At 41.5% G+C, this 27,736-nt stretch overlaps 1 protein-coding gene across 1 annotated transcript in view; it reads right to left on the bottom strand.

The window, feature by feature from the left end:
• PRLR (prolactin receptor) overlaps positions 1 to 27,736 on the bottom strand; it is a 193,419-nt gene that overhangs the window by 4,144 nt on the left and 161,539 nt on the right. Inside the window, exons 5-14 of the mRNA XM_070743460.1 lie at positions 26,680 to 26,790; positions 18,436 to 18,568; positions 15,231 to 15,400; positions 13,785 to 13,942; positions 8,303 to 8,444; positions 5,771 to 5,900; positions 4,865 to 5,034; positions 3,610 to 3,776; positions 1,329 to 1,470; positions 373 to 472 (exon numbers count right to left, since the gene is read on the bottom strand). Coding sequence (XP_070599561.1) covers positions 373 to 472; positions 1,329 to 1,470; positions 3,610 to 3,776; positions 4,865 to 5,034; positions 5,771 to 5,900; positions 8,303 to 8,444; positions 13,785 to 13,942; positions 15,231 to 15,400; positions 18,436 to 18,568; positions 26,680 to 26,790 — 1,423 coding nt within the window. The remainder of the gene's footprint in view (positions 1 to 372; positions 473 to 1,328; positions 1,471 to 3,609; positions 3,777 to 4,864; positions 5,035 to 5,770; positions 5,901 to 8,302; positions 8,445 to 13,784; positions 13,943 to 15,230; positions 15,401 to 18,435; positions 18,569 to 26,679; positions 26,791 to 27,736) is intronic.

Here is a 27,736-nt window from a genome sequence, read left to right as displayed (position 1 = left end):
ATCATATCTTTATTGACCCCAGTTGCAAATGCTGATAGTTTGGAAAATATTTTTTAAGTTAGTGGTTCTCAACCTTTTCTTCACTTTAAATACCTTTTAGGGCCATGGCCATAGATTCCCAAGGCTTAACTCAACATTTAAATCAGAACATATCTTCAAGCCTTCAGGGACCCCCCTGTGATGATATTGTGCCCTGCCCCAAGAGGTCCAAGAATTACAGGTTGAGAACCACTGATTTAAGAGAAAGCAATGGTTTCAGACAGACAATAGTCTATTAGAGAGGGACATTAGTCCCTTTCTTGCATGGCTAATGTAGATTTTATGGCAGGTTTATTTTTTGTGCATCTCACAACATCTAAAGTGATAGCTTACTTGGTTTTTTTCAAAGCCAGTATCCAGATCAAGATCAAACAAGCAGCAATTGATAAAAAAATCACAACGATCCAAACAACTAAATCCTTTACGCTGATATCTGAGAGAGAAAACAAGCTGGTTAAAATTATATGCAATTAAGTTGCATATAACTTCATTATTTTTTTTTAAACTTAGAGAAGAATTTTTATTTGCAGAGTTTTATTAAATCGCCACAATAAGTTTGTGAAGATAAATTATGGTGCCTGAATAAATCAAGAATACCAAGTTGACTGACCCAAGCAATGCCAGCAAATCGGGAGACCATCACAGTGGCCAACTACAGTGGCCTGTATAGGTCAATCTACATTAAAATATACACCGCTCAAAGGAAACACTTAAACAACACAATATAACTCCAAGTAAATCAAATTTCTGTGAAATCATACTGTCCACTTAGGAAGTAATACTGATTGACAATCAATTTCACGTGTTGTCAGCATATTCAGCTTTGTGCAGAACAAAGTATTTAATGAGAATATTTCATTAATTCAGATCTAGGATTGTGTTATTTGAGTGTTCCCTTTATTTTTTCGAGCAGTATATATGAATGAATGAATGAATAAACGAACGAACTTATGAATGAACTTAACAGTGTGTGCAAACTACTGTACAATAATCTTTATTTCACCTGCTAGCAAAATAATGCCTAGCATAATGCAATACAGATTAGTGCTCTGAATGGAAAAAGCTATTCTAAATGTGTCCCTCTGAACAAAAAAAAACCAAGGATGGCACCATATACTCCTGGCATGATAGAGAACTATACTTTTTATGCCAATAGAGTTTTCTGCTGGCTCAAGAAGTGGAAGATAGTATTTAATTTTGCCGAGGGGAAAAGCCTTAAGGTAAACTGAACTTGTACTTGCCTTCATAAGCCTAATGCCAAGAGAAGGCCAGTCAAAGATTTGTCTCACCTTTTTGGAGTTTGATATAACTTTCAGGGCTCCAGTTGCTCCAGATACCATGATCTGATCTGCACCGAACCTGGGCAACATATCTTTCTCCTGGATTCACACTGAACATCTTATAAGATGTCCTTTGCCCAACAAATATTTTCTGGAAATATAAGAATATATAAATAAAAGAGCTTCTATACAAAACATAGAAAAAGCTTTTGTTTTTTTTAAAAAAGCAACAACGAAGTATGAGGGTCACCCAGAAAGTAATGCACCACGTTCTTTTTCTCAGCGTAAAGTAATGGTATGAATGTGAAACTTTAGATATACATTATTTGAATTGTCAGGAGTGCGTGTGTAAATTTTGTGTTTCTTCAGCCAGATAGCGTAGCTGCAGCAGTGTTTTGAAATGGTGCCTGTAAGTGATGTACGTTAGAAGCAGTGTGTCATTGTTGAATGTCTCACTGCGGAGAAAGAAACTGTTGGGAACATTCACAAATGTTTGTGTACAGTTTATGAAGAATCTGCAGTCGACAGAAATATGGTTAGTTGCTGGGCACAGAGGGTGATGCCACTAGAACAGAAGGACAGAGGGTGAGACCATTAGAACAGAAGAACAGAGGGTGGGGCCATTAGAACAGAAGAACAGAGGGTGGGGCCATTAGAACAGAAGAATAGAGGGTGAGGCCATTAGAACAAGGAGTAGTACCGACAGGGCATACACGCCCTTGTGTCTTGCTGGAGAAAAACCATCTAATGGGACGGAGATTATGTGGAAAAATAGGGAGTGTAGAAGAAATATCATTCTTTCTTGTGGGTAAGTTTCATTCTGTTCAATAAATAATTGCTGAAGAAAACAAATGTAGTGTATTACTTTCTGGGAGACCCTTGTACAAGTAGCCCTTGTTGAATGAGCACTATTAGGACTATTGGTTGTTAAATGAAGTGGTCATTAAATGAAACCACAACGGTGCTAAAACCTATTATTTCAGCCTTCCTTTACTTTACAGACCTGCAAAAGTTTTAAATGCGGTGTCAAAAAGTTACTTTTTCGTCAGCGGTATAACTGCAAATGGTAGCTAAACAAGGCAGCTGCTAAATGGGGTCCAAATATGAGTCACTAACACAAGATCAGGTGATCTTGTGTTCCTTAACTACAGGAATTCTGGCCCCAATTAGTATCGCTTGTTGGTTTATTTATTATTTGTTTGCTGACGATTTCACCACAATTAAGTAAGGACTATATACTTTGTGAATGAGACTACAGAGGTGTACAGTAAAAATACTCGTACACATGCATCAGAGGGTACTATTTTAGGGTATACTGTACAGTGATACCTTGTCTTACAAACTTAATTGGTTCCGGGACGAGGTTCTTAAGGTGAAAAGTTTGTAAGACAAAACAATGTTTCTCATAGGAATCAATGGAAAAGCAATTAATGCATGCAAACCCAAAATTCACCCCTTTTGCCAGCCTAAGCACTCGTTTTTGCACTGCTGGGATTCACCTGAAGCTTCCCTCCATGGGAAATCCCACTTCCGGACTTCTGTGTTTTTGCGATGCTGCAGGGGAATACCAGCATTGCAAAAACGAGCGCTTCGCTGGCAACGGAAGTCCGGAGGTTGGGGTTTCCCAGCGAAGGGAGAATCAGTGAAATCGCAGCATCGCAAAAACACCAAAGTCCTCAAAACCCCACATCCGGACCTCTGTGTTTTCACGATGCTGTGATTTCACTGAGGCTCCCCTTGCTGGGAAACCCCACCTCCAGACTTCCGTTGCCAGCGAAGCACCCGTTTTTGCACTGCTGGGATTCCCCTGCAGCATCACAAAAACACGGAAGTCCGGAGGTGGGGTTTCCCACGGAGGGGAGCCTCAGGGGAATCCCAGCAGCGCAAAAACGGGTGCTTCGCTAGCAACGGAAGTCCAGAGGCGGGGCATCCCAGCGGCGGCGGTGGGTTTGTAAGGTGAAAATAGTTTGTAAGAAGAGGAAAAAAAATCTTAAACCCCGGGTTTGTATCTCAAAAGGTTTGTATGGCGAGGCGTTTGTAAGACAAGGTATCCCTATATTATGAACTGTAGCAAAAGCTTTATTTACATCACACATATAAACATATGAATAAGTAAGTAAGTACAGTATTTTAAGGGCTGGCTCAGTCCCAAAATTCTAAAGACACACCATTTTTATGGTTTATTATTCAATAATAGCACAAAGCGTGGCGATTGCTATTTATTATATTGACTGTTCTTCTGACCTAAACACATGCAGAACGTTTGGCCACCAAGAATGAAAACACTTACTTCCCATTCTTGTCCTTCTTCAGGCTTTATATGTAATTCATACTCCAGAGTTAACCAGCCAGATTTGACATCACCCTGAGAAGGTGGATTCCACGTCAATAACACATACTGTCCATATACTTTTTTCTCAAATTCTAGGGAGAGATTTTCTGGAGGATCTGGCTGAACTGGAAAAAAAGATAATGAAGGATCTGGGATTTACATGAACATGGAGGCATCCGTCAAACATAAGAACTGGGCTTCTCTTTCTTCTATCCTATCCTAAGAGCCTTGGCGGTGCAGTGGTTAGAGTGCAGTACTGCAAGGTACTTCTGCTGATCACCAGCTGCCAGCAGTTTGGCAGATCGAATCTCAATAGGCTCAAGGTTGACTCAGCCTTCCATCCTTCCAGGATGGGTAAAATGAGGACCCAGATTGTTGGGGGCAATTGGCTGACTCTCTGTAAACTGCTTAGAGAGGGTTGTAAAACACTGTGAAGCAGTATGTAAGTCTAAATGCTATTGCTAATGCTATTGAAAATAGCCAGGGTGGCGCAGAAGGTAGAGTGCTGTACTGCAGGCCACTGAAGCTGACTGTATATCTATAGGTCAGTGGTTCAAATCTCATCACCAGTTCAAGTTTGACTCAGACTTCCATCCTTCCAAGGTGGGTAAAATGAGGACGGATTGTGGGGGCAATAGGCTGGTTCTGTTAAAAAGTGCTATTGCTAACATGTTGTAAGCCGCCCTGACTCTTCCAAGGGGGGTAAAATGAGGACTCAGACTACTGGGAGAAATATACTGACTCTGTAAACCACTAAGAGAGGGCTTTAAAAGCACTGTGAAGCAGTATATGTCTAAATGCTTTTGCTAAATCCAGGCTTTCTTTTACACAGGGAATCTGCTCCCTGAACAGTCTGGATATTGTCGTTACCTCATTTAATGTCTATGGAAATTCCCCGTTATCCAGGTCAATGTTGTCCCAAAGATGCTTTTTCAAAAGGCAAATGGACTTCCATTGTCTTTCCTTGAAGACGTTTCCCTTCTCATCCAGGAAGAAGTGGGATGTCTCCAAGGAAAAACAAAGGAAATCCCGTTGCCTTTTGAAAAAGCACCTTTGGGACTTACATCACTTATTTTAATCAGTTAGGTGCTTCACAAAGCTACCTTTGCTTGATTGCCATTTATAGATGGCGGTCAATATGGCATACAATAAGATGCAGGTGAGTTCTCAGGATCTGCTATCTTTCCTGTCCGAAAGAATTTGTTCCACATACCTATATTAGCTACGTCCACGTAATAAGGGTCTGCCACGCTAGTCCCCATCTCATTCATTGCCTTTAAAGTAAAATTATACGTTGTCCAAAGCGATGTGTGCTTTTTAGCAAAGTAACAGGAGTTGGACCCCGCTGTTGTGTAGTCCGGGCATTCGTAGTATTTTTTATCTCTGGAAAATGCAAGTGGCGGGGGGGGGAGGATATAAAGGGAAACATGTCAGATTGCAATTGTTTATCAAATTAGTAAGTTGTCCTATGCCAGTGGTTCTCAACCTTTCTAATGCCGTGACCCCTTAATAAAGTTCCCCATGCTATGGTGACGCCCAACCATAAGTCTCCCAACAGAGCTTTAAGCTGATTGGCTGGAAGGTCAGGGGGACATCCCCATTGTAAACACCTGATAAAAATATGTTCCAAGGCACCAGAATAGAAGGTTTAGTTCCAAACACCATGGGAAATTTGTCTTTTCCCATGGTCTTAGGCGACCCCTGTGAAAAGGTCCTTTGACCCCCAAAGGGGTCACGATCCCCCAGTTGAGAACTACTGTCCTATGGCAGGGGTAGGCAAAGTTGGCTCTTCTATGACTCGTGGACTTCAACTCCCAGAATTCCTGAGCCAATCATGCTAGCTCAGGAATTCTGGGAGTTGAAGTCCACATGTCACAGAAGAGCCAACTTTGCCTACCTGTGTCCTATGGGGAAAGATAAGAGCCAACTTCTGGAGAGATACAAAATTATGTAGCAATCCATTTACAGAATGATGGCCCTTTTAGGGCTTGTGGACTACAATTCCCAGAATTCCTGAGCCAGCCATGCTGGATCAGGAATTCTGGGAGTTGAAGTCCACAAGTCATAAAGGCGCCATGGTTCCGCACCTCAGATCGAGAAGACAATTTATAACTGTTACCTTTCTCTGGTATAGAGCAGCGTATATTTTTTGGGGAGACCTCCCTCAGAGCTCGCCTTCCACCAGCAAGTAAAGGTTTCTTTTTCGGGAGAGCGACATCGTGTAAAGATTGGCTTCCCCGGAGGCTGGTCTGGAAGAAAAGGGCCCATGTATTTAGTCAGTGTGCCTCATTTAGGTAGCCCTCGACTCACAACCATTGGTTTAATAGTTGTTCAAAGTCACAGCAGCACTGAAAAAAGTGACTTATAACCAACCCTCATGCTGTTGCAGTCATGTGATCAAAATTTGGGCCTTTGGCAAGTGTTGTGGTTAGCTCTGGCCCAGCTCCTGACTCAAGGACTGTGGATGTGGGGGAGACATCCACATGCTGCAGGCTTGTTTTGCCTCCGGTGGAATCTGCTGATGAAGGCTCCTCTGACCAAGAAGACATGAGTGACAGGGAGGAGGAGAGTGTGGCAGACAGCTCAGAAGGAGATCAATTATCTAGCTCCTCCTTGGATTCAGAACAAGAGTTAATGATACAGCCACGCATGAGGAGAGCGATGCATAGGCAACAACAACTGAGAGATTATTATCAAAGAAAATGAGGCCACCTGTAGTTGGGTGGGTCTGTGGTAATTAGTGAGGCTGCTATAAATAGCAGCCTGTGGGTTTGGCCATTGTGGAGGATTATCTGATCGTTGTGTTTCGTGATTGCTTTACTGACTTTGACCTTTTGTGTGCTGATTTTTCCCCGCTTTGAAACTAAACCAGAGCAAAGTGTGTTTCACATTGTGAAAGAAGAAGGACTGTGAATTGCCTCACAGCTGAAAGCTAAGTATCACAGAACTGATAAGGGACTTGTACAAATTACCAGTTTGTTTGGAGACGAGTGCTCTTTGCTATACCAAAAGAGGGCTCAGTTTAAGTGAATTTCCATTATAAAGAACATTGTTTTGAATTTTCAAACATGTGTGTGTCTGAAATTTGTACCTGTGAATTTTTGGGAGGAGTCTACCAGAGAGCCCGACAGAACAGCAAGTGGGACATATTTATGGATGGCTGCAGATTTGCAACCTTCCCAGCCAGCTCACAACAAGCAAAATCAAAGGGAGAAGCCAAATTTGTTTAAACGCCATAGGATTCACTTAATCATTCTATTAACGGTGCTGGCAAAAGGGGTCATAAAACTGACTTCATAACTGATTTAACAAAATGCCATTGCTGGCAATGGAAATTTTGGTGCCAGTTGTAATCATTAAGTTGAAGATTACCCTGTATTGGCACCAGACTAATGATGTTTGGATCCTGCAACCATCTGGGTCGGTCATCACCGACTGTCTTCTTCAAATTTGCATGTTAACTATGACAATATTAGTTGCCCAGAGTCCTTGGGGAATTGGGCGGCATATAAATTAAACTAATAAGTAAGTAAGTACCATATTTTTTGGAGTATAAGATGCACCTTAGTTTTTGGGCAGGAAAATAGGGGGAAAAAATCTGCTTACCAGGTATTTAACTGGCTAGAGTCCTTAGCCAGCACATTATTTTATCCCCTGGCTAGGGCTTTAAAAAAACTTTATTCGGAGAGAGTAACAATGAAAGAGCTTGCAAGCCAGTAAGAGCTGGGAACCTCATTAGCACCTGGAAAGAAACATTTGGAGCAAATAGAGCAATGGAAAAAAACCCTGCAAAGACTTAGGGCTTGGAAAACATTCTTTGCAGAGAATGAAAGAGCTTGCAAGCTGGTAAAAGCTGGGAACATTGTTAGCACCTGGTTAGGGCTGGGGTGGGGTGGGGAGAGTTACATTCACAGTATAAGACGCACACAAATTATCAGCCTCTTTTAGGGAGGAAAAAGGTGTGTCTTATACTCCGAAAAAATACGGTAAGTAAGTAAATAAGTAAATATTGTGTTGAATTTGTTTGTTCTTTTAAAAACTATGGAATAATTTTTATTGGAATCTACTTTGGAATCCTTTTAAAATAAACTTCATGCTTCTTTAGTCTCTCCCTTTTAAGAAGATAAAGACATTCTTCGAATCCTTAAAGGTTTGGGTATAGATCAGAGACGGGATCCTCTCGGTAGTAACTTGGCGGCCTGGGTTACTGGAAATGGCAGTGACCCAGGCTTGTCACGTCTCTGAACCAGCTCTTGGCGATGCCTATAGCATTGCCATCTTGGTTTTTGCTTCTCTGTATGTACAGAAGTTGTGTTTTTAGCACTGCGCATATGCGTGCAACGTCCCCACCCTGCACGGTGCATCGTTAAGCAAACAGGCAGTGAAGGAAACTGGACCCCACCCCCAGTATAGCTGTGAAGTTTAGGAAATATGCTATAGAAAAACTGGCAGAAAATTCATTCCTCAGCTACTTATATGTGAACTCTTTGGCTTATATGAGTCAGCAGTGTAGATTTTATTAAATGTACTTGCATGCAATGTAGAAGTCTATCCTTCAATATTACTTCGGTGATTTTTCAGCTCTTCATTTTTGTCAAATACCAAGTTTTCTGATTTTCCACAGCAGAAAACTTTCGAGAGACTGACTCACCATTATGGAAGTGGATGTATCTTTCTGGGCTCCATGCACTCCTTCCACCACGATCTGTTACACAACGAACCTGAGCAGTGTATTTCATTCCTGGATGCAACTGAGATATTTTATACTGCAAATGCTGTCCCACAAAATAATTCTGCAAAGGGGTAAAGGCAATGGAAACTGTGAAAAGTGTGGCAGACGGTTCGACGAGCCGAAAGCACCAGCCTGAAGATGACGAGTGGGATCTTGTCGAAACATCGCCAAAATCATAATTAAAATATATATTTAACAACAGAATCAATTAAAATCAAGAAGATTGTAAAAAAAAAAAATTAAAATAAATTTTATTGAGTTATATACATATTTAAAAACACACATAAACAGATCATTGTGTTATTAGTTTGTGAGTACAATTGTAGGTTGTCTGTTAAAGGACGATACAACATATAATTCCGTCCCACCCCCTACCCCTGCTGCCTCTTTGCAGCTTATCTTATTATAAATTCACGGATAATCGTATCAGCGAGAATATATATATATATATATATATATAAATTGTACATATATACATATCTAGAAGATTGTAAAATTACCCATCAATGCAAGCCAGTAAAACTGGCATCCCACCGCTTCCACAGCTTGGAGAACATTGAGATCGGTTTTGTGGCAAAGATTAGTGTCCCCCCCCCCCACCTACTCCAAGTGCTTTGGTCCCACTCTGACCAATAGGAGTGGCGCAGGAAATTCAATTGCATTACTTTTGGAATGTACTCTGTATCTCTTCTAACATGAATTTCTCTCTCCTATCGCAAAGGAATGCAAATAGGCCGAATTTGGCGCCTTTCCGGGACTTTATCTGCTTTTCAAATCAGAGAGGAAAAAATACTCCCTGTCTTTCCATTTGGTCTTCTTTTGCTTTGTGTTGCCTTTTTATAATAAAGAATGTGATTTTAAAATGGTATAGTGGATTTTGAGTTTCCCTCTGAGAGGCCGTGAATAGAACAGCAACTAAGCAGAAAGCATGAGTGAGTGCTACATCTGGAAACCTAGCTAGAATGGGCCATCTTTCTTGTAAAGATTATGTTGGGGTGGAAAACCCTGAGGTTGGTATGGCAAGAGTTGATATATGCTCTCTCTGATATATATATGATCTCTTTGGCGTAAAAACAAAAAAGGCCAAGTAACCAACTTCAAAAGCCGCTACAAAAGCATGTCAGTAAAAAAAAGCAGAATGTCTCAACTATCACAGCAAACAAGAGGAAAACCTCCTTCGCACCAAATCTAACCATGCCCTCTACAACTTTGTCAACAACAAACTCAAAGACTCTAGACCTATCCCACCTCTTGTTGGACCCAACAACAAAGAATACTATGATGATCCATCCAAAGCCAACCTCTTCAACTCTTTCTTTGGCTCTGTCTTTGTTAATAGTAACAGCTCATCCCCATCTTCACAAATCGCACCTCTAACCCACTCAACAACCAAACCCAAATGCTGGCTGGGGAATTCTGGGAGTTGAAGTCCAAATATCTTCAAGTTGCCAAGGTTGGGAAACACTGCCTTAGATTATCCACGATTGACCTCACCAGGTTCTTTAGAGGTCAGTAAGGGGCGAACCTAAGTGCACTACTGTACCTTCCATCCCTTGTCCAATTGTCTCTCCTATATTTTATATATCTTTTCTTCCATTTATATATCTTTTCCTCTATTCTTCATTGACGTATTCTATTCTCATATCTTTTCTTCTATCCTTTCCCTGATATTTACTACTACATGTTTTTATTCTCTTTACCTTTTAATTTGTATTGGACAAAATAAAGAAATAAAATAAATAAATAAACTTGCCAACGACTCTCTGCCCCAACTGCCCTAACTGATGAAACTACTTTGATATAGCAGTGAAACGTCTCAAACTTCTGCTCCGGCAATCTCACACTACTCACCAGAGCCTACAAAACATTTGCCAGACCCATCCTTGAATACAGTTAATCTGTCTGGAACCCACACCACATCTCGGACATCAATACCCTCGAAAACGTCCAAAGATACTTCACCAGAAGAGCCCTTCACTCCTCCACTCGAAACAGAATGCCCTACGAAAACAGACTTTCAATCCTAGGCCTAGAAAGCTTAGACCTACGATGCCTAAAACACGATCTAAGTATCGCCCACAAGATCGTATGCTGCAACGTCCTGCCTATCAATGACTACTTCAGCTTCAACCGCAACAACACAAGAGCACGCAACAAATTCAAACTCAATATTAATCGCTCCAAGCTCGACTGTAAAAAATATGACTTTAGCAATCGAGTTGTCGAAGTGTGGAACACATTACCGGACTCAGTAGTGTCAACCCCTAACCCCCAACATTTCTCCCTTAGACTATCCACGATTGACTTCGCCAGGTTCCTAAGAGGTCAGTAAGGGGCGTACATAAGGGCACCAGTGTGCCTTTCGTCCCCTGTCCAATTTGTCTCCCCTTATCCCATATGTCATATATCTTCCCTCCCTTTCATATATCTTCTCCTCCATTTTCATATCTTTTCCTTGTATGTAATACTTCATGCCCATTCCCCTCGATGTGTTTTGTGTATTGGACAAATAAATAAATAAATAAATAAATAAAACTAACAACCACAACAAAAATAAAATAGGCCAGGTGCTGTGATTAAACTTTGAGAGACTGTTGCAAAGACCCTCCTGTGCTGTGTTAGGCTGGAGAAGAGCCAACACCGACTGTTTTCTGACAACCATCCAATATTACTCCTGAGATGAATCATTGCATCTGTCTCACAGCTCACACTGAATAATTCCTCTCCTTTTTTTTTGGTCCTTGTTCAACAAAAATGTTTCTGAATTTAATGTGCCTTCTGGTATTTGTAGAGATATCTGTTTACTCGGAATTCTCAGAAACATTTTTCATTTGCTAATTTGTCATTGAAGGGATTTGCTTCCTTATTGATAGCATGACAACACCTCAAGTGCTCTTCACTCACTTCAGTGGTTGCTCCATGGAAACCTTTATGTGAGAGATAAAGGAGATGCTGGCCTCACATTCTATAGCCTTCCTGAAGTGAAATATATTAACTCTCAAAGTATGTTGTATGTAGCCCTTTTTTCATTTCCCTTCAGCAGTGGAAGTGATGTGCCGGTGCCTGGAGGCTGTTGGGGCCTGGATGGGTGTCAACAAACTCAAACTCAACCCTGATAAGACAGTGTGGCTGTGGGTCTTGCCTCCCAAGGACAATTCCATCTGTCCGGCCATCACCCTAGGGGGGGGAACTATTGACCCCCTCAGAGAGGGTTCGCAACTTGGGCGTCCTCCTCGATCCACAGCTGACATTGGAACATCACCTTTTGGCTGTGGCGAGGAGGGCGTTTGCCCAGGTTCGCCTGGTGCACCAGTTGCGGCCCTATTTGGACAGGGAGTCATTGCTCACAGTCGCTCATGCCTTCATCACCTCGAGGTTTGATTACTGCAACGCTCTCTACATGGGGCTACCTCTGAAAAGTGTTCGGAAACTTCAGATCGTGCATAACGCGGTCGCGAGAGCCATCGTGGGGCTTCCTAGATTCGCCCACGTCTCTACAACACTCCGTGGCCTGTATAGGCTGCCAATCAGTTTCCAGTCACAATTCAAAGTGTTGGTTATGACCTTTGAAGTCCTACATGGCATTGGACCAGAGTACCTCCGGAACTGCCTGCTACCGCACAAATCCCAGCGACCGATAAGGTCCCACAGAGTTGGCCTTCTCCGGGTCCTGTCGACTAAACAATGTCGTTTGGCGGGCCCCAGGGGAAGAGCCTTCTCTGCGGTGGCCCCGGCCCTCTGGAATCAACTCTCCCCGGAGATTAGAACTGGCCCCACCCTCCTTGTCTTTCGTAAATTACTCAAGACCCATTTTTACCGCCAGGCATGGGGGAGTTGAGACACCTTTCCCCTAGGCTTTTTTATATTTATGTTTGGGTATGTACGTGTTGTTTGCTTTTTAAATATGATAGGGTTTTTATGTGCTTTTTTAATATTAGATTTGTTTTCGCTAGAATATTGGTTTTATTGTTGTTGTGAGCCGCCCCGAGTCTTCGGAGAGGGGCGGCATACAAATCTAATAAATAAATGAATGAATGAATGAATGAATGAATGAATGAATGAATGAATGAATGAATGAATGAATGAATAAATAAATAATCCTACGCTTAGGAAATCTGCTTATATGTAAGGTGTCAACCCTGAGTTGGTTGAACTGTGGCCATTTTCTTTTTTGTAGTCTCTAAGGAGATTTCTTTCTTTTTTTAAAAAAAATAATGTTTATTGGTTATATACTGTACATTAAAAAAAGACAAAAACAACATAATAACAAGGGAGAAAAAAAGGGGCCTTGATTGTTGTGGTTAGCTCTGGCCCAGCTCCTGCCCCAAGGACTGTGGATGTGGGAGAGAGATCCACATGCCGCAGGCCTGTTTTGCTCCCGGTGGAATCTGCTGATGAAGGCTCCTCTGACCAAGAAGACATGAGTGACAGGGAGGAGGAGAGGGTGGCAGACACCTCAGAAGGAGATCAATTATCTAGCTGCTCCTTGGATTCAGAACAAGAGTTAATGATACAGCCACGCATGCAGAGAGCGATGCATAGGCAGCAACAACTGAGAGATTATTATCAAAGAAAATGAGGCCACCTGTAGTTGGGTGGGGCTGTGGTAATTAGTAAGGCTGCTATAAATAGCAGCCTGTGGGTTTGGCCATTGTGGAGAATTATCTGATCATTGTGTTTCGTGACTGCTTTGCTAACTTTGACTTTTTGTGTGCTGATTTTTTCCCGCTTTGAAACTAAACCAGAGCAAAGTGTGTTTCACTTTGTGAAAGAAGAAGGACTGTGAATTGCCTCACAGCTGCAAGCTAAGTATCACAGAACTGATAAGGGACTTGTACAAATTACCAGTTTGTTTGGAGACGAGTGCTCTTTGCTATACCAAAAGAGGGCTTGGTTTAAGTGACTTTTCATTATAAAAAACATTGTTTTGAATTTTCAAACGTGTGTGTGTCTGAAATTTGTACCTGTGAATTTTCGGGAGGATTCTACCAGAGAGCCCGACAGAACAGTAGTGAGTTTGACACATCAACTACTCAGTTATTAATGTCGTATTTCCTGCAGTTGAGTTTGGAGCAGTTTACTTTAGGTTTGTATCTGTTGTGTGCTTGTGTGTTGTTGCGGTTGAAGCTGAAGTAGTCATTGACAGGAAGGACGTTGTAGCAGATGATTTTATGGGCTATACTTAGGTTGTGTTTAAGGCGACATAGTTCTAAGCTTTCTAAACCTAGGATTGTAAGTCTAGTTGGGTAGTTGGGTATTCTGTTGCGAGTGGAGGAGTGGAGGGCTCTTCTAGGACTGCAATACATTTATTTATTTATTTATTAAATGTCTGAAGACCGCTGGATCTTTTCTTTTCTTTTTCTTTGCTAACATCACTCACAAAGCTACGCAACTTTCTTACCTCCCATTCTTTTCCTTCTGCAGATTTCAGCCGCAATTGGTAATTACATCGTGCCGAATGATTCGTCCGTGGGGATGGTGACCATTTTGTCCAGACGTATATTATTCCATTTATCATTTTGATTTCCAAGGAGAGGTTCACGGGAGGGTTTGGATTAACTAGGCAAAAGAAAATTCAGATATGAATTTTACGGCTCTTGCCAAGAATTGCTCCTTTTACAATTCTGATGTCAGCCTTTTTTCTATGCCTGGGAATTGAATCCTATCTGGAAGGTATCAGGCACCAATAGTTTCAAAACAAAAGATGTAAAGTGCATAATGAAAAAAACTATTAGCTTTTCTAAGTCTGTATTATCTATCTTTCCAGCATTTCATCTTAAGATACCTGAAAACTCTTTTAACTAAGATATCAAGAATTGAATTATTTATTTATTTATTTATTTATTTATTTATTTATTTACTTACTTACTTACTTACTTAACTTACTTACTTATTTATTTAGTCCAATACACAATGAGGGTTTTAGTGGGTATATATCTATATACACATAGTAAAATACATGATGAAGGTTATAGAGGAGATACTCATAGTAAAATATATTTAAGAAACAATAGAAAAGAAGATATAGTAATAGAACATATCAATGAAAGAATAGAAGAAGAGATATAGGAATAGAAGAAAGGTATAGGAGATATAGGAGAGCAATAGGACAGGGGACGGAAGGCACTCTAGTGCCCTTACTGACTTCTTAGGAATCGGGATAGGTCAACCGTAGATAATCTAAGGGTAATTGTTGGGGGTTTGGGGATGACACTATGGAGTCCGGTAATGAATTCCACGCTTCGACAACTCGGTTACTGAAGTCATATTTTTTACAGTCAAGTTTGGAGTCATTAATATTAAGTTTAAATCTGTTGTGTGCTGTTGTGTTGTTGTGGTTGAACCTGAAGTAGTCGCCGACAGGCAGGACGTTGCAGCATATGATCTTGTGGGCAATACTTAGATCTTGTTTAAGGCATCTTATTTCTAAACTTTCTAGGCCCAGGATTGAAAGTCTAGTCTTGTAGGGTATTCTATTTCGAATGGAGGAGTGAAGGGCTCTTCTGGTGAAGTATCTTTGGACATTTTCAAGGGTGTTAATGTCTGAGATGCGATATGGGTTCCAAACAGATGAGCTGTATTCGAGGATGGGTCTGGCAAAAATCTGGGTCTTAAAGCCCATTAAACTTTCAAATGAGTCATAGATCTTTTGACTGAGATAATCTTAGTTTGCTATTATTTTTCTTCTTGATTTTCAATAGAATTGATGGCTAGCATTGATTACTTCTTCTGGCTACACTGAGATTAGCTTTGTGAAAATCATGATGTTGAACTACTCTGCCATCTTCTCTTTTTCTAATTATAGAGCAAAATAAAAGCTTGAGTTTCACTTGGCTTCTGCTCTTACCCATTTCTTTTACATCCACAAAATGGGGATCTGATGAATTACTTCCTGCGTTATTGGTAGCTTTTACACTGATATTGTATGTTTGCCACAGCCTGGTGATTCTTTGATTAAAGTAACAAGAATTGGGCCCAGCAGATAAGTAATCTGGACATTCACGGATCTCTTCTTCACTGAAACATAAGCATGTAAAGCAATAGTTAACACAGAAGTGTTAATATTTATCAAAAATAAATAAGCATATCCTTAAATTACTTAATATGAGTACAGTGATACCTCGTCTTACAAACGCCTCGTCATACAAACTTTTCGAGATACAAACCCGGGGTTTAAGATTCTTACAAACTATTTTCACCTTACAAACCCACCGCCGCCGCTGGTATGCTCCGACTCCGGACTTCTGTTGCCAGCAAAGCACCCGCTTTTGCACTGCTGGGATTTCCCTGAGGCTCCCCTCCATAGGAAACCCCACTTCCGGACTTCCGTGTTTTTGTGATGCTGCAGGGGAATCCCAGCAGCACAAAAACGGGCGCTTCGCTGGCAACGGAAGTCTGGAGGTGGGGTTTCCCAGTGAGGAGAACCTCAGTGTAATTGCAGCATCGCAAAAACACAGAGGTCCGGAGGTGGGTTTTCCCATGGAGGGGAGCCTCAGGGAAATCCCAGCAGCGCAAAAACGGGCGCTTCGGCTGGCAAAAGGGGTGAATTTTGGGCTTGCACGCATTAATCACTTTTCCATTGATTCCTATGGGAAACATTGTTTCATCTTACAAACTTTTCACCTTAAGAACCTCGTCCCAGAACCAATTAAGTTTGTAAGACAAGGTGTCACTGTATTACATTAACATTACTGTTATAAGCACACAACATGGAATAAAACGTAGCTGATGTCCTTAGGAATGAATTAAGGTAAGAGTTTTGCTGGTCACCTAAACACCATTCAAACATAGTAAATCACCACATGTGGTAGTTTCCAAATCTGTTGGGAGGCTAACTGGAGATTCCCGGAACAACAATCGTAACACATAAGAGGGGGCAGACTTACAACGCTTGCAACATTTCATTAAGTAATAGTTTGAAATAACAACGGTTCTGAAAAAAAGTACATATTTTTCAGATTATAAGACACTCTGGACTATAAGATGCACCTAGCTTTTGGGGAGGAAAACAAGGGGAAAAAAACAGCCTCTGCCTCCCAGCAATTTGCCTCCTTGCAGCAAATGGTCGGCTTTGGCACAGCCTGATTTAACACAAGCAGCTGATTGGCAGTTGGATCTGCCTTCTGGAATACCACCAATCAGCTTTTCCGTGTTGCGGAGATCACTGCTGCTCATCGGTGCTGGCGCCGCCCATCACCACTGCCACCTATCACCACCTCTACCTGTTCCATTTTTTGCCTCTATGCATGTCCCGTTTTTGGCCTTTTCCAGGTAGCAGATTGCCGCCATTGCCTATCCCCATCACCTGGAATTGGCCAAAAATGGGACGTGTCAAGGCAGAAACTGGGACGTGGGGAGGCTGAAAATGGGGTGCATGGACACCGAAAATAGAGAGCGCGTGGGCAGTGATAGGGGGCAGCAGCACCAGCAGCTGCAAGGAGGCAAACTGCTGGGAGGCAGAGACCAAGGGGTGGGGATTTATGGGTGGGAGGGGCTTTGGCAACATTCATTCTATAAGACGCACAGACATTTCCACCCTTATTGCATCTTATAGTCTGAAAAATACGGTAATTTATGACCGCATGTCACGCTTATGACTATTGCGGCATCCCCATAGTCACATGATCCGCTTTCGCGACTTTCTGACAAGTGAACTCATTGGGAAATTCGAATTCACTTAACAACTGTGCTACTAAGTTAGCAACGACAATGGTTTACTTAACAGCTGTGCCAAGAAAAATAATAAAATAGAGCAAAAATAGAACTGTCTCACTTAGCAACAGAAATTTGTGCTCAATTGTGGTTGAGGACTATGTGTACAACAGTCATTTGTCCCTCACCCTTACCCTAACCTTAAGATTAACAGATCTGGGTGGTAACAATATACATGGTCACTTAGTCTTTCAGTCACCCTGTACATCTTTGATTAGAAAACATTTGGATCCAATGAATATTATTTTACCTATAGGGGTTTGTTGACTTTTTGCAAGCTTATGCTTCAGTCTCCAGGGATTGTATCTAGCCACCCCATCTTGTGTTGGCCTTTTTTTCTTAATTGCCTCCCACAGATTGTTCTCTAACGACTCTTGCTTTTTCATTATGTTTCTAAAAGATTTAAACTTTAGCTTCATGACTAGTGCTTCAAAAGAGAAATTTAGTATTAATTCACCTGTTATTGAATGACTTATTCTTCTAATGGCCTAAAGCATTGTAACAATTTTCTCCAACATCACCTATTTCTTTGTTCAACCTTTCAGATGATCCATTATTTACATCTATAAAAGCGGGACAGCTATGCCTTTGACAACACAAGACTTTGATGTGTAAAGTATGCCTGTACAGTGATACCTCGTCTTACAAACGCCTCGTCATACAAACTTTTCGAGATACAAACCCGGGTTTTAAGATTTTTTTGCCTCTTCTTCCAAACTATTTTCACCTTACAAACCCACCACCGCCGTCGAGATGCCCGGCCTCCGGACTTCCGTTGCCAGCAAAGCACCCGTTTTTGCGCTGCTGGGATTCCCCTGAGGCCCCCCTCCATGGGAAACCCCCCCCCTCCGGACTTCCGGGTTTTTGCGCTGCTGCAATTTCACTGATGCTCCCTTCGCTGGGAAACCCCACCTCCGGACTTCCATTGCCAGCTAAGCACTCGTTTTTGCGATGCTGGGATTCCCCTGCTGGGACTCCCATGCAGCATCGCAAAAACACAGAAGTCCGGAGGTGGGGTTTCCCATGAAGGGGAGCCTCAGGGGAATCCCAGCAGTGCAAAAATGGGTGCTTCGGCTGGCAAAAGGGGTGAATTTTGGGCTTGCACACATTAATCGCTTTTACATTGATTCCTATGGGAAACATTGTTTCGTCTTACAAACTTTTCACCTGGAACCAATTAAGTTTGTAAGACAAAGTATCACTGTAGTTAGGTTTGCAAGCATTGTATTACTTTATATATGATAACCTTATTCTTAAGGTGCATCTACCTCTATTGAGTCTATATGAGAACAAAGTACATTAAAGTTATTGTTCATTCCCACTTTCCCTTATATTCTTACCCAACGGAGTTGTAGAGCAAAGTGTAATTTGTAGGAAGACCCCCATCTGAATTAGGTTCCCATCGACAAGTAAATGTTTCATTTCCTGGAGACAAGCAACTTATTATTCTAGGTTTCCCAGGAGGAGATTGTCCTGAACAATTGGAATATTGAAAACAGTTGTCGTTATCAGAGTGGTTACAAGGCTAGATTATAGAAACATAGAAGATTGGCGGCAGAAAAAGACCTCATGGTCCATCTAGTCTGCCCTTATACTATTTCCTGTATTTTATCTTAGGATGGATATATGTTTATCCCAAGCATGTTTAAATTCAGTAACTGTGGATTTACCAACCACGTCTCCTAGAAGTTTATTCCAAGGATCTACTACTCTTTCAGTAAAATAATATTTTCTCATGTTGCCTTTGATCTTTCCTCCAACTAACTTCAGATTGTGTCCCCTTGTTCTTGTGTTCATTTTCCTATTAAAAACACTTCCCTCCTGAACCTTATTTAACCCTTTAACATTTAAATGTTTTGATCATGTCCCCCCTTTTCCTTCTATCCTCCAGACTATACAGATTGAGTTCATTACGTCTTTCCCGATAAATTTTATGCGTAAGACCTTCCATCATTTTTGTAGCCCGTCTTTGGACATGTTCAATTTTACCAATATCTTTTTGTAGGTGAGGTTATGGACTTGAATTTGCCTTGGTTGCAACTGTGTTATTTCTACCCTGATTTTCTCCCCCCCCCCAAAACTAGTAGTATCCTATAGAAATGCATATCACACTGCTAAAATATAAATATAAATTAGTAGTAAAGCTATAGTGTCTCATATTTAATATTTAAGGTGGAGCAGGGAGAGAAACACAATTAAAACCAAGATTGGGTAAAGATGAAATCAAGGAACAAAGAGATCGCCTATATTTTAGTCAACCCGAACTCGAATGGGGAATCCCTCCCATGAAGAGATTCTGGGGGCGGAGCTTTGACGTCACTGAAAGGTTGCTAAGGACGCCAAGGTGATCACTTCCTGGATTCCATGGAATTCACATGTTTATTTTTACGTGAAAGGACCGCCCTTTGCTTGCATCGCCGCTGCGGTGTCCTTTTTCGTAAAAATAACAAAGGAAGACCTCCCTTTGAAGGAGCTGGGGAATCCCTCCCATGAAGAGATTCCGGGGGCGGAGCTTTGACGTCACCGGCAGGTTGCTATGGACGCCAAGGTGATCACTTCCTGGATTCCATGGAATCCAGAAAGTGACCACCTTGGCATCCTTAGCAACCTGCCGGTGTCGGCAAAGCTCCAAACGCCGAACACGACCCCGAACTTTGCAAAAATTTCAGGTTTGTCTTCGGCATACCGAACACCGTAAAATTCGGTACGGACCCGAATTGTGCGGGTTCAGTTCGCCCATCACTAATTACCATATGACACACTTTTGGAATACAGTGTTCCCTCGATTTTCGTGGGTTCAAACTTCACGGAACATCTATACCACGGTTTTTCAAAAATATTAATTAAAAAATACTTCGCGTTTTTTCCCTTATACCACAGTTTTTCCCGCCCGATGATGTCATATGTCATTGCCAAACTTTTGTCTGCCTTTAAAAAACATTTTTTTAAATAAACTTTAATAAATAAACATGGTGAGTAATAATCTAAATGGTTGCTAAGGGAATGGGAAATTGTAATTTAGGGGTTTAAAGTGTTAAGGGAAGGCTTGGGATACTGTTCATAGCCAAAAATAGTGTATTTACTTCCGCATCTCTACTTCACGGAAATTCGACTTTCGCGGGCAGTCTCAGAACGCATCCCCTGCGGAAATCGAGGGAACACTGTAGGCATCTGCAAGGTTTCTGCCTCACTAATCTCAGGTTTTACAGCTGTTAAAAGAACTGGACTTTGTCCTGGTCTAGGTTTCAAATTCTGACATTGAAGAAGCTGCTCCAGCTGAACCAGTGAAGTGTTAGCCTCTGGAGATACCAAGCCAGAAATCACCTGAGACTCATCAAATGCTGAAGCAGTCGGATGCTATGATACAATCTCCAAGACTTGGCAAGTAAAGTGGAGACCAGAGCAAAGATGCTCAGCGAGACTCCTTGCCAAGCAAGAGGGAAATTAAATTAGACAACTGTTCGCAGCCTGGTTTAATGGCAGCTCCCATCCAGGTTTCTCTGTTGGAAACAATGGTTTGATTGCCTGGTGTGATGTATGATTTCTGCGAATCCTGCTTATGAAACTGGCGGACAAATCTGGCTGGCTGTCGGAACATTGGACTGGATTTTAACTACTCTTCTGTGTATTGTCTTTTCCCAGACAAATTGTTGATTTACATTTCTTCCCCTGGCTGCTGTTATCTGCTCAGTCTTCATTTGATCCAGATTAAGAGCCTTCTCAAGTGAGCCTTTGAGAATATTCATATCTGAAGACAGAGCCTCAGAATAAACAGAAGTATGAAGGGGAGCTTGGCTCTGTTTAGAAACAGCTGGTCTGTTATACTATTCTGCAGTATCCTGATGAAAGAAGCCAATTCTCAATTTTGAAATATCACTAGAACAAAACCAATTTACAAATGATTGTGTGGCTTTTATTTTAGAACTCCTAGCTATTGACTTATTTTGTCTTCTGACTTTCATTCTCTTCTATCTATCTATCTATCTATCTATCTATCTATCTATCTATCTATCTATCTATCTATCTATCTATCTACTTCATCTATCTATCTATCTATCTATCTATCTATCATCTATCTATCTATCTATCTATCTATCTATCTATCTATCTATCTATCTATCTATCTATCTATCTATATCTACCTACCTACCTACCTACCTACCGGAAGGATGGAAGGCTGAGTCAGCCTTGAGCCAGTGATGAGATTTGAACTGCTGACCTTCAGATCTACAGTCAGCTTCAGTGGCCTGCAGTACAGCACTCTACCTGCTGCACCACCCTGGCTCATTGCTCATTTTGTACATTGCCTTCTGTGAGTCAGAATTTTGAGGTAAACCTACGTTTCTTGTTAGTAACCAAACCATTGTGACTCCATGGACAATGTTTCTCCAGGCCTTTCTGTTCTGCACCATCCCCCAGAGTCCATCTAAGCTTCAGTGACTCCATCCAGCCACCACATTCTCTGTCTCCTTCTTCTTTTGGACTCAATCTTTCCCAGCATTAGGGTCCTCTCCAGTGAGTCCAGGATCTAGCCTTCTAAAGAGCAGGGTTGATCTCTTCTAGGACTGACCAGTTTGATTGCCTTGCAGTCCAAGGGATTTGCAGGAGTCTTCTCCAGTACCATAGTTGAAAGGCCTCAATTCTTTGGTGCTTAGCCTTCTTATGGTCCAACTTTCACAGCCATTCATTCATTCATTCATTCATTCATTCATTCATTCATCTATCCATCTATCCATCCATCCATTTAGTTTTTTTTATGCCACCTTTCTCCTTAGACTCAGGGCGGCTTACAACATGTTAGCAATAGCAGTTTTTAACAGAGCCAGCCTATTGCCCCCATAATCCAGGTCCTCATTTTACCCACATTGGAAGGATGGAAGGCTGAGTCAACCTTGAGCTAGTAATGAGATCTGAACTGCTGACCTGCATATCTAGCAGTCATTGCAACTGGGAAAACCATAGCCTTGACTACACATATTTTTACCTTAACCCAGATAAGCTTTGTAGTCTATGATTCTAATGCTAACCCATAAACCCATCCATATCTTGTGAAATGTCAGATGAAATGACTACAGCACAAAAGGATGCCTATTACCAAATGTTTTAAAGCTACCCTGGCAAATATGGCATATATGACACAAACCGAAGTCTCATCAATGTATATTTCAAGCTCTGGCAATAAAAGAGAAGCTGGCAGCACCACTTTGCTGTGACAAATTAGGAGTATTCAGTGTAAAAAAAGACACAGCCGCTGCTTTCTCAGTAGACTGTTATAACAGATGGATCAGCAGACATTAGAAGAACAATTGCCAAATTCTTACTGGAAGTTATCAAAGCTATTTTTCCAGCTGCCTGGCTTCTCCAGTTATACAACAACAGATAAAGAGTATTTTGTTGTCTTGCTTTAGTATTTTGCCAGATTTCTGTTTTCTAAAGATTAAGCTTTCCCTAATCATATGCTTTTCAGATGTGCTGGATAATAAATTACCATCCCTCAACAGCATGGCTTCCCAAACAAACAGGGGATTCATGCAAGAAACCTTTAGTTTTTGAACATATACTAAATTTAGCTAACATTCCTTTCTTTCATTCATGAAGTTTAATTTATCTGTTATTTGCTAAGTGTTATGCCAATGGTTGAATTGCACATATGTAAGCATGTACAATGTAAGCTAAAGATATGGGGAAAAAATTACATTTAAACATTCTAAAATGTTTAAAGGTAAACCTGTTTTATTGTTGTAGATACTTTCTGCTAACATTTCATGATAATCCATTAATTGTTTCTAATAAACTAATTGTTACTAGATTACTAGTAACAACTTAAATTTCTCCTTTTTCCATGGTGATCTAAGTTTAAATTTATTTATTTATTTATTAGATTTGTATGCCGCCGCTCTCCGCAGACTCTGGGCGGCTCACAACAATAATAAAAAACAATGTATAACAAATCTAATATTAAAAAGTCTCTAAAAACCCCTTATTTAAAAAGCCAGACACACACAAACATACCATGCATAAACTATATAGGCCAGGGGAGATGACTCAGTTCCCCCATGCCTGACGGCAGAGGTGGGTTTTAAGAAGTTTACGAAAGGCAAGGAGGGTGGGGGCAATCTTAATCTCTGGGGGGAGCTGGTTCCAGAGGGTCGGGGCTGCCACAGAGAAGGCTCTTTCTCTGGGTCCCGCCAGATGACATTGTTTAGTCGACGGGACCCAGAGAAAGCCAACTCTGTGGGACCTAACTGGTCGCTGGGATTCGTGTGGCAGATCCATATTCAAATTCACCCTTCTTGGGGGCTATAAATATCATTTTAGTTCCATGGTTAAAAGAAAAGATAATTAAGATGATTTCATGACCCACTTTCCCATCTTTTTTGGGATGATACTGAAATGTTATTTTTCCTTCTAGTCCCAATCCATGCAGCTACCCAAAGGAAGGGGGCTAATGTTTCTTTAGTGTTTATTGCTGACCCTTCTGTGCTATGTCCAAAGCAAACAATATCTGACAAAAGGAAAATAGTAGAAGACTACTGCTTAAAACTGGACATTTGCAGGCAGCTAATCCTGGCTAAGGGTGGTATAACCAAAAATCAGAAATGATGGATGCCGCAATCAACATCTGGTGCCAACTTTGAAGAAAACATGGTCTGGGCCAGTGAGACTGAATCTTTTTTCCACCAGGTGCCGAAAGAGTGTGCGCGCATGCTTTCGCGCATGTGCGAGTGCCCACACTCATAATTCAATGCCTGAGGAGGATGAAAATAGCTTCCCCCAGCCCCCGGAAACCCTCTGTGTTCTGGTTTCTGGTAGAAGTTTAGTAATCACAAGTAACTCTCATTAAATGCATCATTTCATGAATAAAGCAATTCCGTTTATTTCTCTGCTCTCTTTTACTTTAACACATTCCAGACATCAATCGGTCCGTTATCCCTCTTCTAGCCGCATTCCTCACATTCCCTTTTCCTGCTTCACTTAGACAAGATTTATTTCCTAACTACAAAGCTATAAAAAACAGCAACACTGACTAAATACAATACAAAATTCTTTGGCTTACTTTAGCGTGGCGAAAACCCCCTCCATATTTCCTTTCAGCAACGTTGAAACTTCACCCTTCTTCTCCACTAGCCCCCTGACGTGCCAATTACCTCACTACAATATTTAACCCATTCCTCTCCTTAATATCTTCTTCCAGACCTTTGCTCTCTACGTTTCTGAATTCTTCTGAATTTAGGATTAACCCAGCGTACATCTGATTCTCCCTTGCTAGATCCTGAACTCATAGCCCCATCCTGTGGCTGGCCTCCCACCTGTTCTACTACCTGTAACCCTGGGCCCCCCACTACTTCATAAACACTATCTGAATCCGAGTCCTCAATATCTTCATCATCCTCCAACTGATCAGGAGTATGTACAACACTCTGTAGGTGGCCTGTTCCCAACTTCTGTTGGGCCCAGTAGGCTCGTGTTTCACCCTCCCCAGGCTCCAAAGGCTTCCCTGGAGCCGGGGGAGAGTAAAAACGCCCTCCCCCATCCCCCCCGGATGCTCTTTGGAAGCCAAAAATGCCTCCCAGAGCCTTCGTGTGAGCCAAAAATCAATTGGCCAGCACACTGGAGCTGAGCTAGGGCAAAAGCACTCGTGCGATAGGTTCGCCATCACTGGCCTAGGCAATTTTTTTTAAATTAAAGCAACTTGAGTATTTTAATGCTTCAAAGCTATACAACCATATTAAAACGACACTGAAAGCACAGCTTGAAATATAGTAATGAATAAAAATACAATATAAAAGCAACGAAAACATAACAGCAGGCAAGTTTTTAAAAGTTTCTATGCGATACTTGCATCTAACACTGTACAGTAAATTATCTCGTTCACATGTTAAAAATACCAGAATTAAGATGTATTGACATTAGAAAAAAATAATAATGGGGTAGGATATGCCAGAAGTAAGGAGATGGCATCAAGAAGGGGTGATCTAAAGCAGGACTCTCCAACCTTGGAAACTTTAAAACTTGTGGAGTTTAACTCATGGACTTTAAAGCCCTACATGGCATCGGGCCCATTACCTCCGGGACCACCTTCTGATGCATGAGTCCTAGCGACCGGTTAGGTCCCACAGAGTTGGCCTTCTCCAGGTCCCATCAACTAAACAATATCGTTTGGCGGGACCTGGGGAAAAACCTTCTCTGTGGGGGGCCCGGCCCTCTGGAATCAGCTCCCCCTGGAGATTTGCACTGCCCCCACCCTCCTCGTCTTCTGTAGAAGCTTAAAGACCTATTTATGCCACCAGGCTTGCGGCCATTAGACCTTAGCCTCCTGGCCGACGAGTGTAGTATGTTTTGCTATATGAATGATAATGAATGTTTATTTTTTATTCATTCATTCATTCATTCATTCATTCATTCATTCATTCATTCATTCATTTATTGTTAGAGTTGGAAGGGACCATGCAGGTCATCAAGTCCAACCCCCTGCCTAAGCAGGAACCCTATAGCATCCCAGCCAAATGGCAATCCAATTTCCTCTTAAAAATGTCCAGAGTATTGGAGTTCACAATGTCCGCTGGTAGGTTGTTCCACTGGTTGATCATTCTGACCGTCAGGAAGTTCTTCCTTATTTCCAGGTTGAATCTCTCCTTGGTCAGCTTCCAGCCGTTGTTCCTCGTCCGGCCCTCCGGTGCCCTGGAAAATAAAGTGATCCCCTCCTCTCTGTGGCAACCCCTCGTATACCTGTAGACTGCTATCATGTCCGCTCTGGCCCTCCTTTTCTCTAGGCTATCCATGCCCAGATCCCGCAGTCTCTCTTTGTAAGTCTTGGTTTCTAGTCCCCTGATCATTTTGGTTGCTCTTTTCTGCACCTTCTCCGGAGTTTCAATGTCTTTTTTGAAGTGTTTAAAGTTTTTTAAACTTATTAGTGTTTTAAAAAGTTTTTTAGTTATATTAATTGGATTTTTTAGATATGTATATGATATGTTGTTTTTGATATGTTGTGAGCCGCCTCGAGTCTTCGGAGAGGGGCGGCATACAAATCCAATTAATAAGTAATAAATAAATAATAAACTTCCAAAATTCCTCAGTCAGCAAAACTGGCTGGGAAATTCGCATAATTAAAGTCCACAAGTCTTAAAGTTGCCAAGGTTGGAGACCGCTGATCTAAAGTAATACTTATTGCATTTCCACATAAAATAGCATCCAGCGCGTAGAGGCTCTGACATTATTTAGGAAGTCCTTCTCAATCTTGGCAACCTTAAAATGTGCGGAATCCAACTCCCAGAACTCCCCAATAAAAGTATAATTGGTTGAGGAATTCTGGGAGTTGAAGTCCAACCATTGTGAAGCAACCAAGGTTGAGGAACAGGAGACTGGTAGAAGTTGATGACTCAGTTATAGTTTCTGTGGAACAGGTTGTGTTTTCTTCAGTGGGGGTGGCAGATAACCAGACGTTACAGTGGTGGGACGATACCAGCCAAAAGCTAGAAATAAAAGCTAAACATTAAGAACTATTAACAGTAGAGCTAGTTATCATGTATATTGAATAATTTCAAAATTGTAATAATAATGAGCAAGGAAGATGGAGCACTCACCATCAGCAAGCCATACACTGAGATACGGCAACAGAACAAATGCTTTTAATATTAACTGCCACAGCTTCATGCCTGTGTCCACTTTCACCTCCAGGAAGAAATTGGAATTCACTGGGAAATGAGACAAGACATAATTGTTGATGACACATATTCAGAACAGAATAACAGAGTTGGAAGGTGTTGTGGTTAGCTCTGGCCCTGCTCCTGCCCCAAGGACTGTGGCTGTGGGGGAGACATCCACATGCTGCAGGCCTGTTTTGCCCCCGGTGGAATCTGATAATGAAGGCTCCTCTGACCAAGAAGACATGAGTGACAGGGAGGAGGGGAGTGTGGCCGACAGCTCAGAAGGAGATCAATTATCTAGCTCCTCCTTGGATTCAGAACAAGAGTTAATGATACAGCCACACATGCGGAGAGCGATGCATAGGCAACAACAACTGAGAGATTATTATCAAACAAAATGAGGCCATCTGTGGTTGGGTGGGGCTGTTGTAACTAGTGAGGCTGCTATAAATAGCAGCCTGTGGGTTTGACCATTGTGGAGGATTATCTGATCGTTGTGTTTCATGACTGCTTTACTGACTTTGACCTTTTGTGTGCTGATTTTCCCCCGCTTTGAAACTAAACCAGAGCAAAGTGTGTTTCACTTTGTGAAAGAAGAAGGACTGTGAATTGCCTCACAGCTGCAAGCTAAGTATCTCAGAACTTATAAGGGACTTGTACAAATTACCAGTTTGTTTGGAGACCAGTGCTCTTTCTATACTAAAAGAGGGCTTAGTTCAAGTGAATTTTCATTATAAAGAACATTGTTTTTAATTTTCAAACGTGTGTGTGTCTGAAATTTGTACCTGTGAATTTTTGGGAGGAGTCTACCAGAGAGCCCGACAGAACAGAAGGGATCTTGAAAGTCTTCTAATCCGTAGAGAATATTCAATGGGGCATATTTTCAAAGTATTCTTTTCAGATAATTTAAAGGATTGATTAAGCATTTGACAACAGTTTTAAGTGAGATTTCAGTAGAAAAGATGGCACGAGAGAGCCCGACTGCCTACCATTA

This window comes from Erythrolamprus reginae, chromosome 2 (genome assembly GCF_031021105.1).
Source record: "Erythrolamprus reginae isolate rEryReg1 chromosome 2, rEryReg1.hap1, whole genome shotgun sequence".
Lineage (NCBI taxonomy): Eukaryota > Metazoa > Chordata > Lepidosauria > Squamata > Dipsadidae > Erythrolamprus > Erythrolamprus reginae.
The sequence above is the reverse complement of the archived record's forward strand: the minus strand, read 5'-3'. Positions and strand labels throughout refer to the sequence as shown.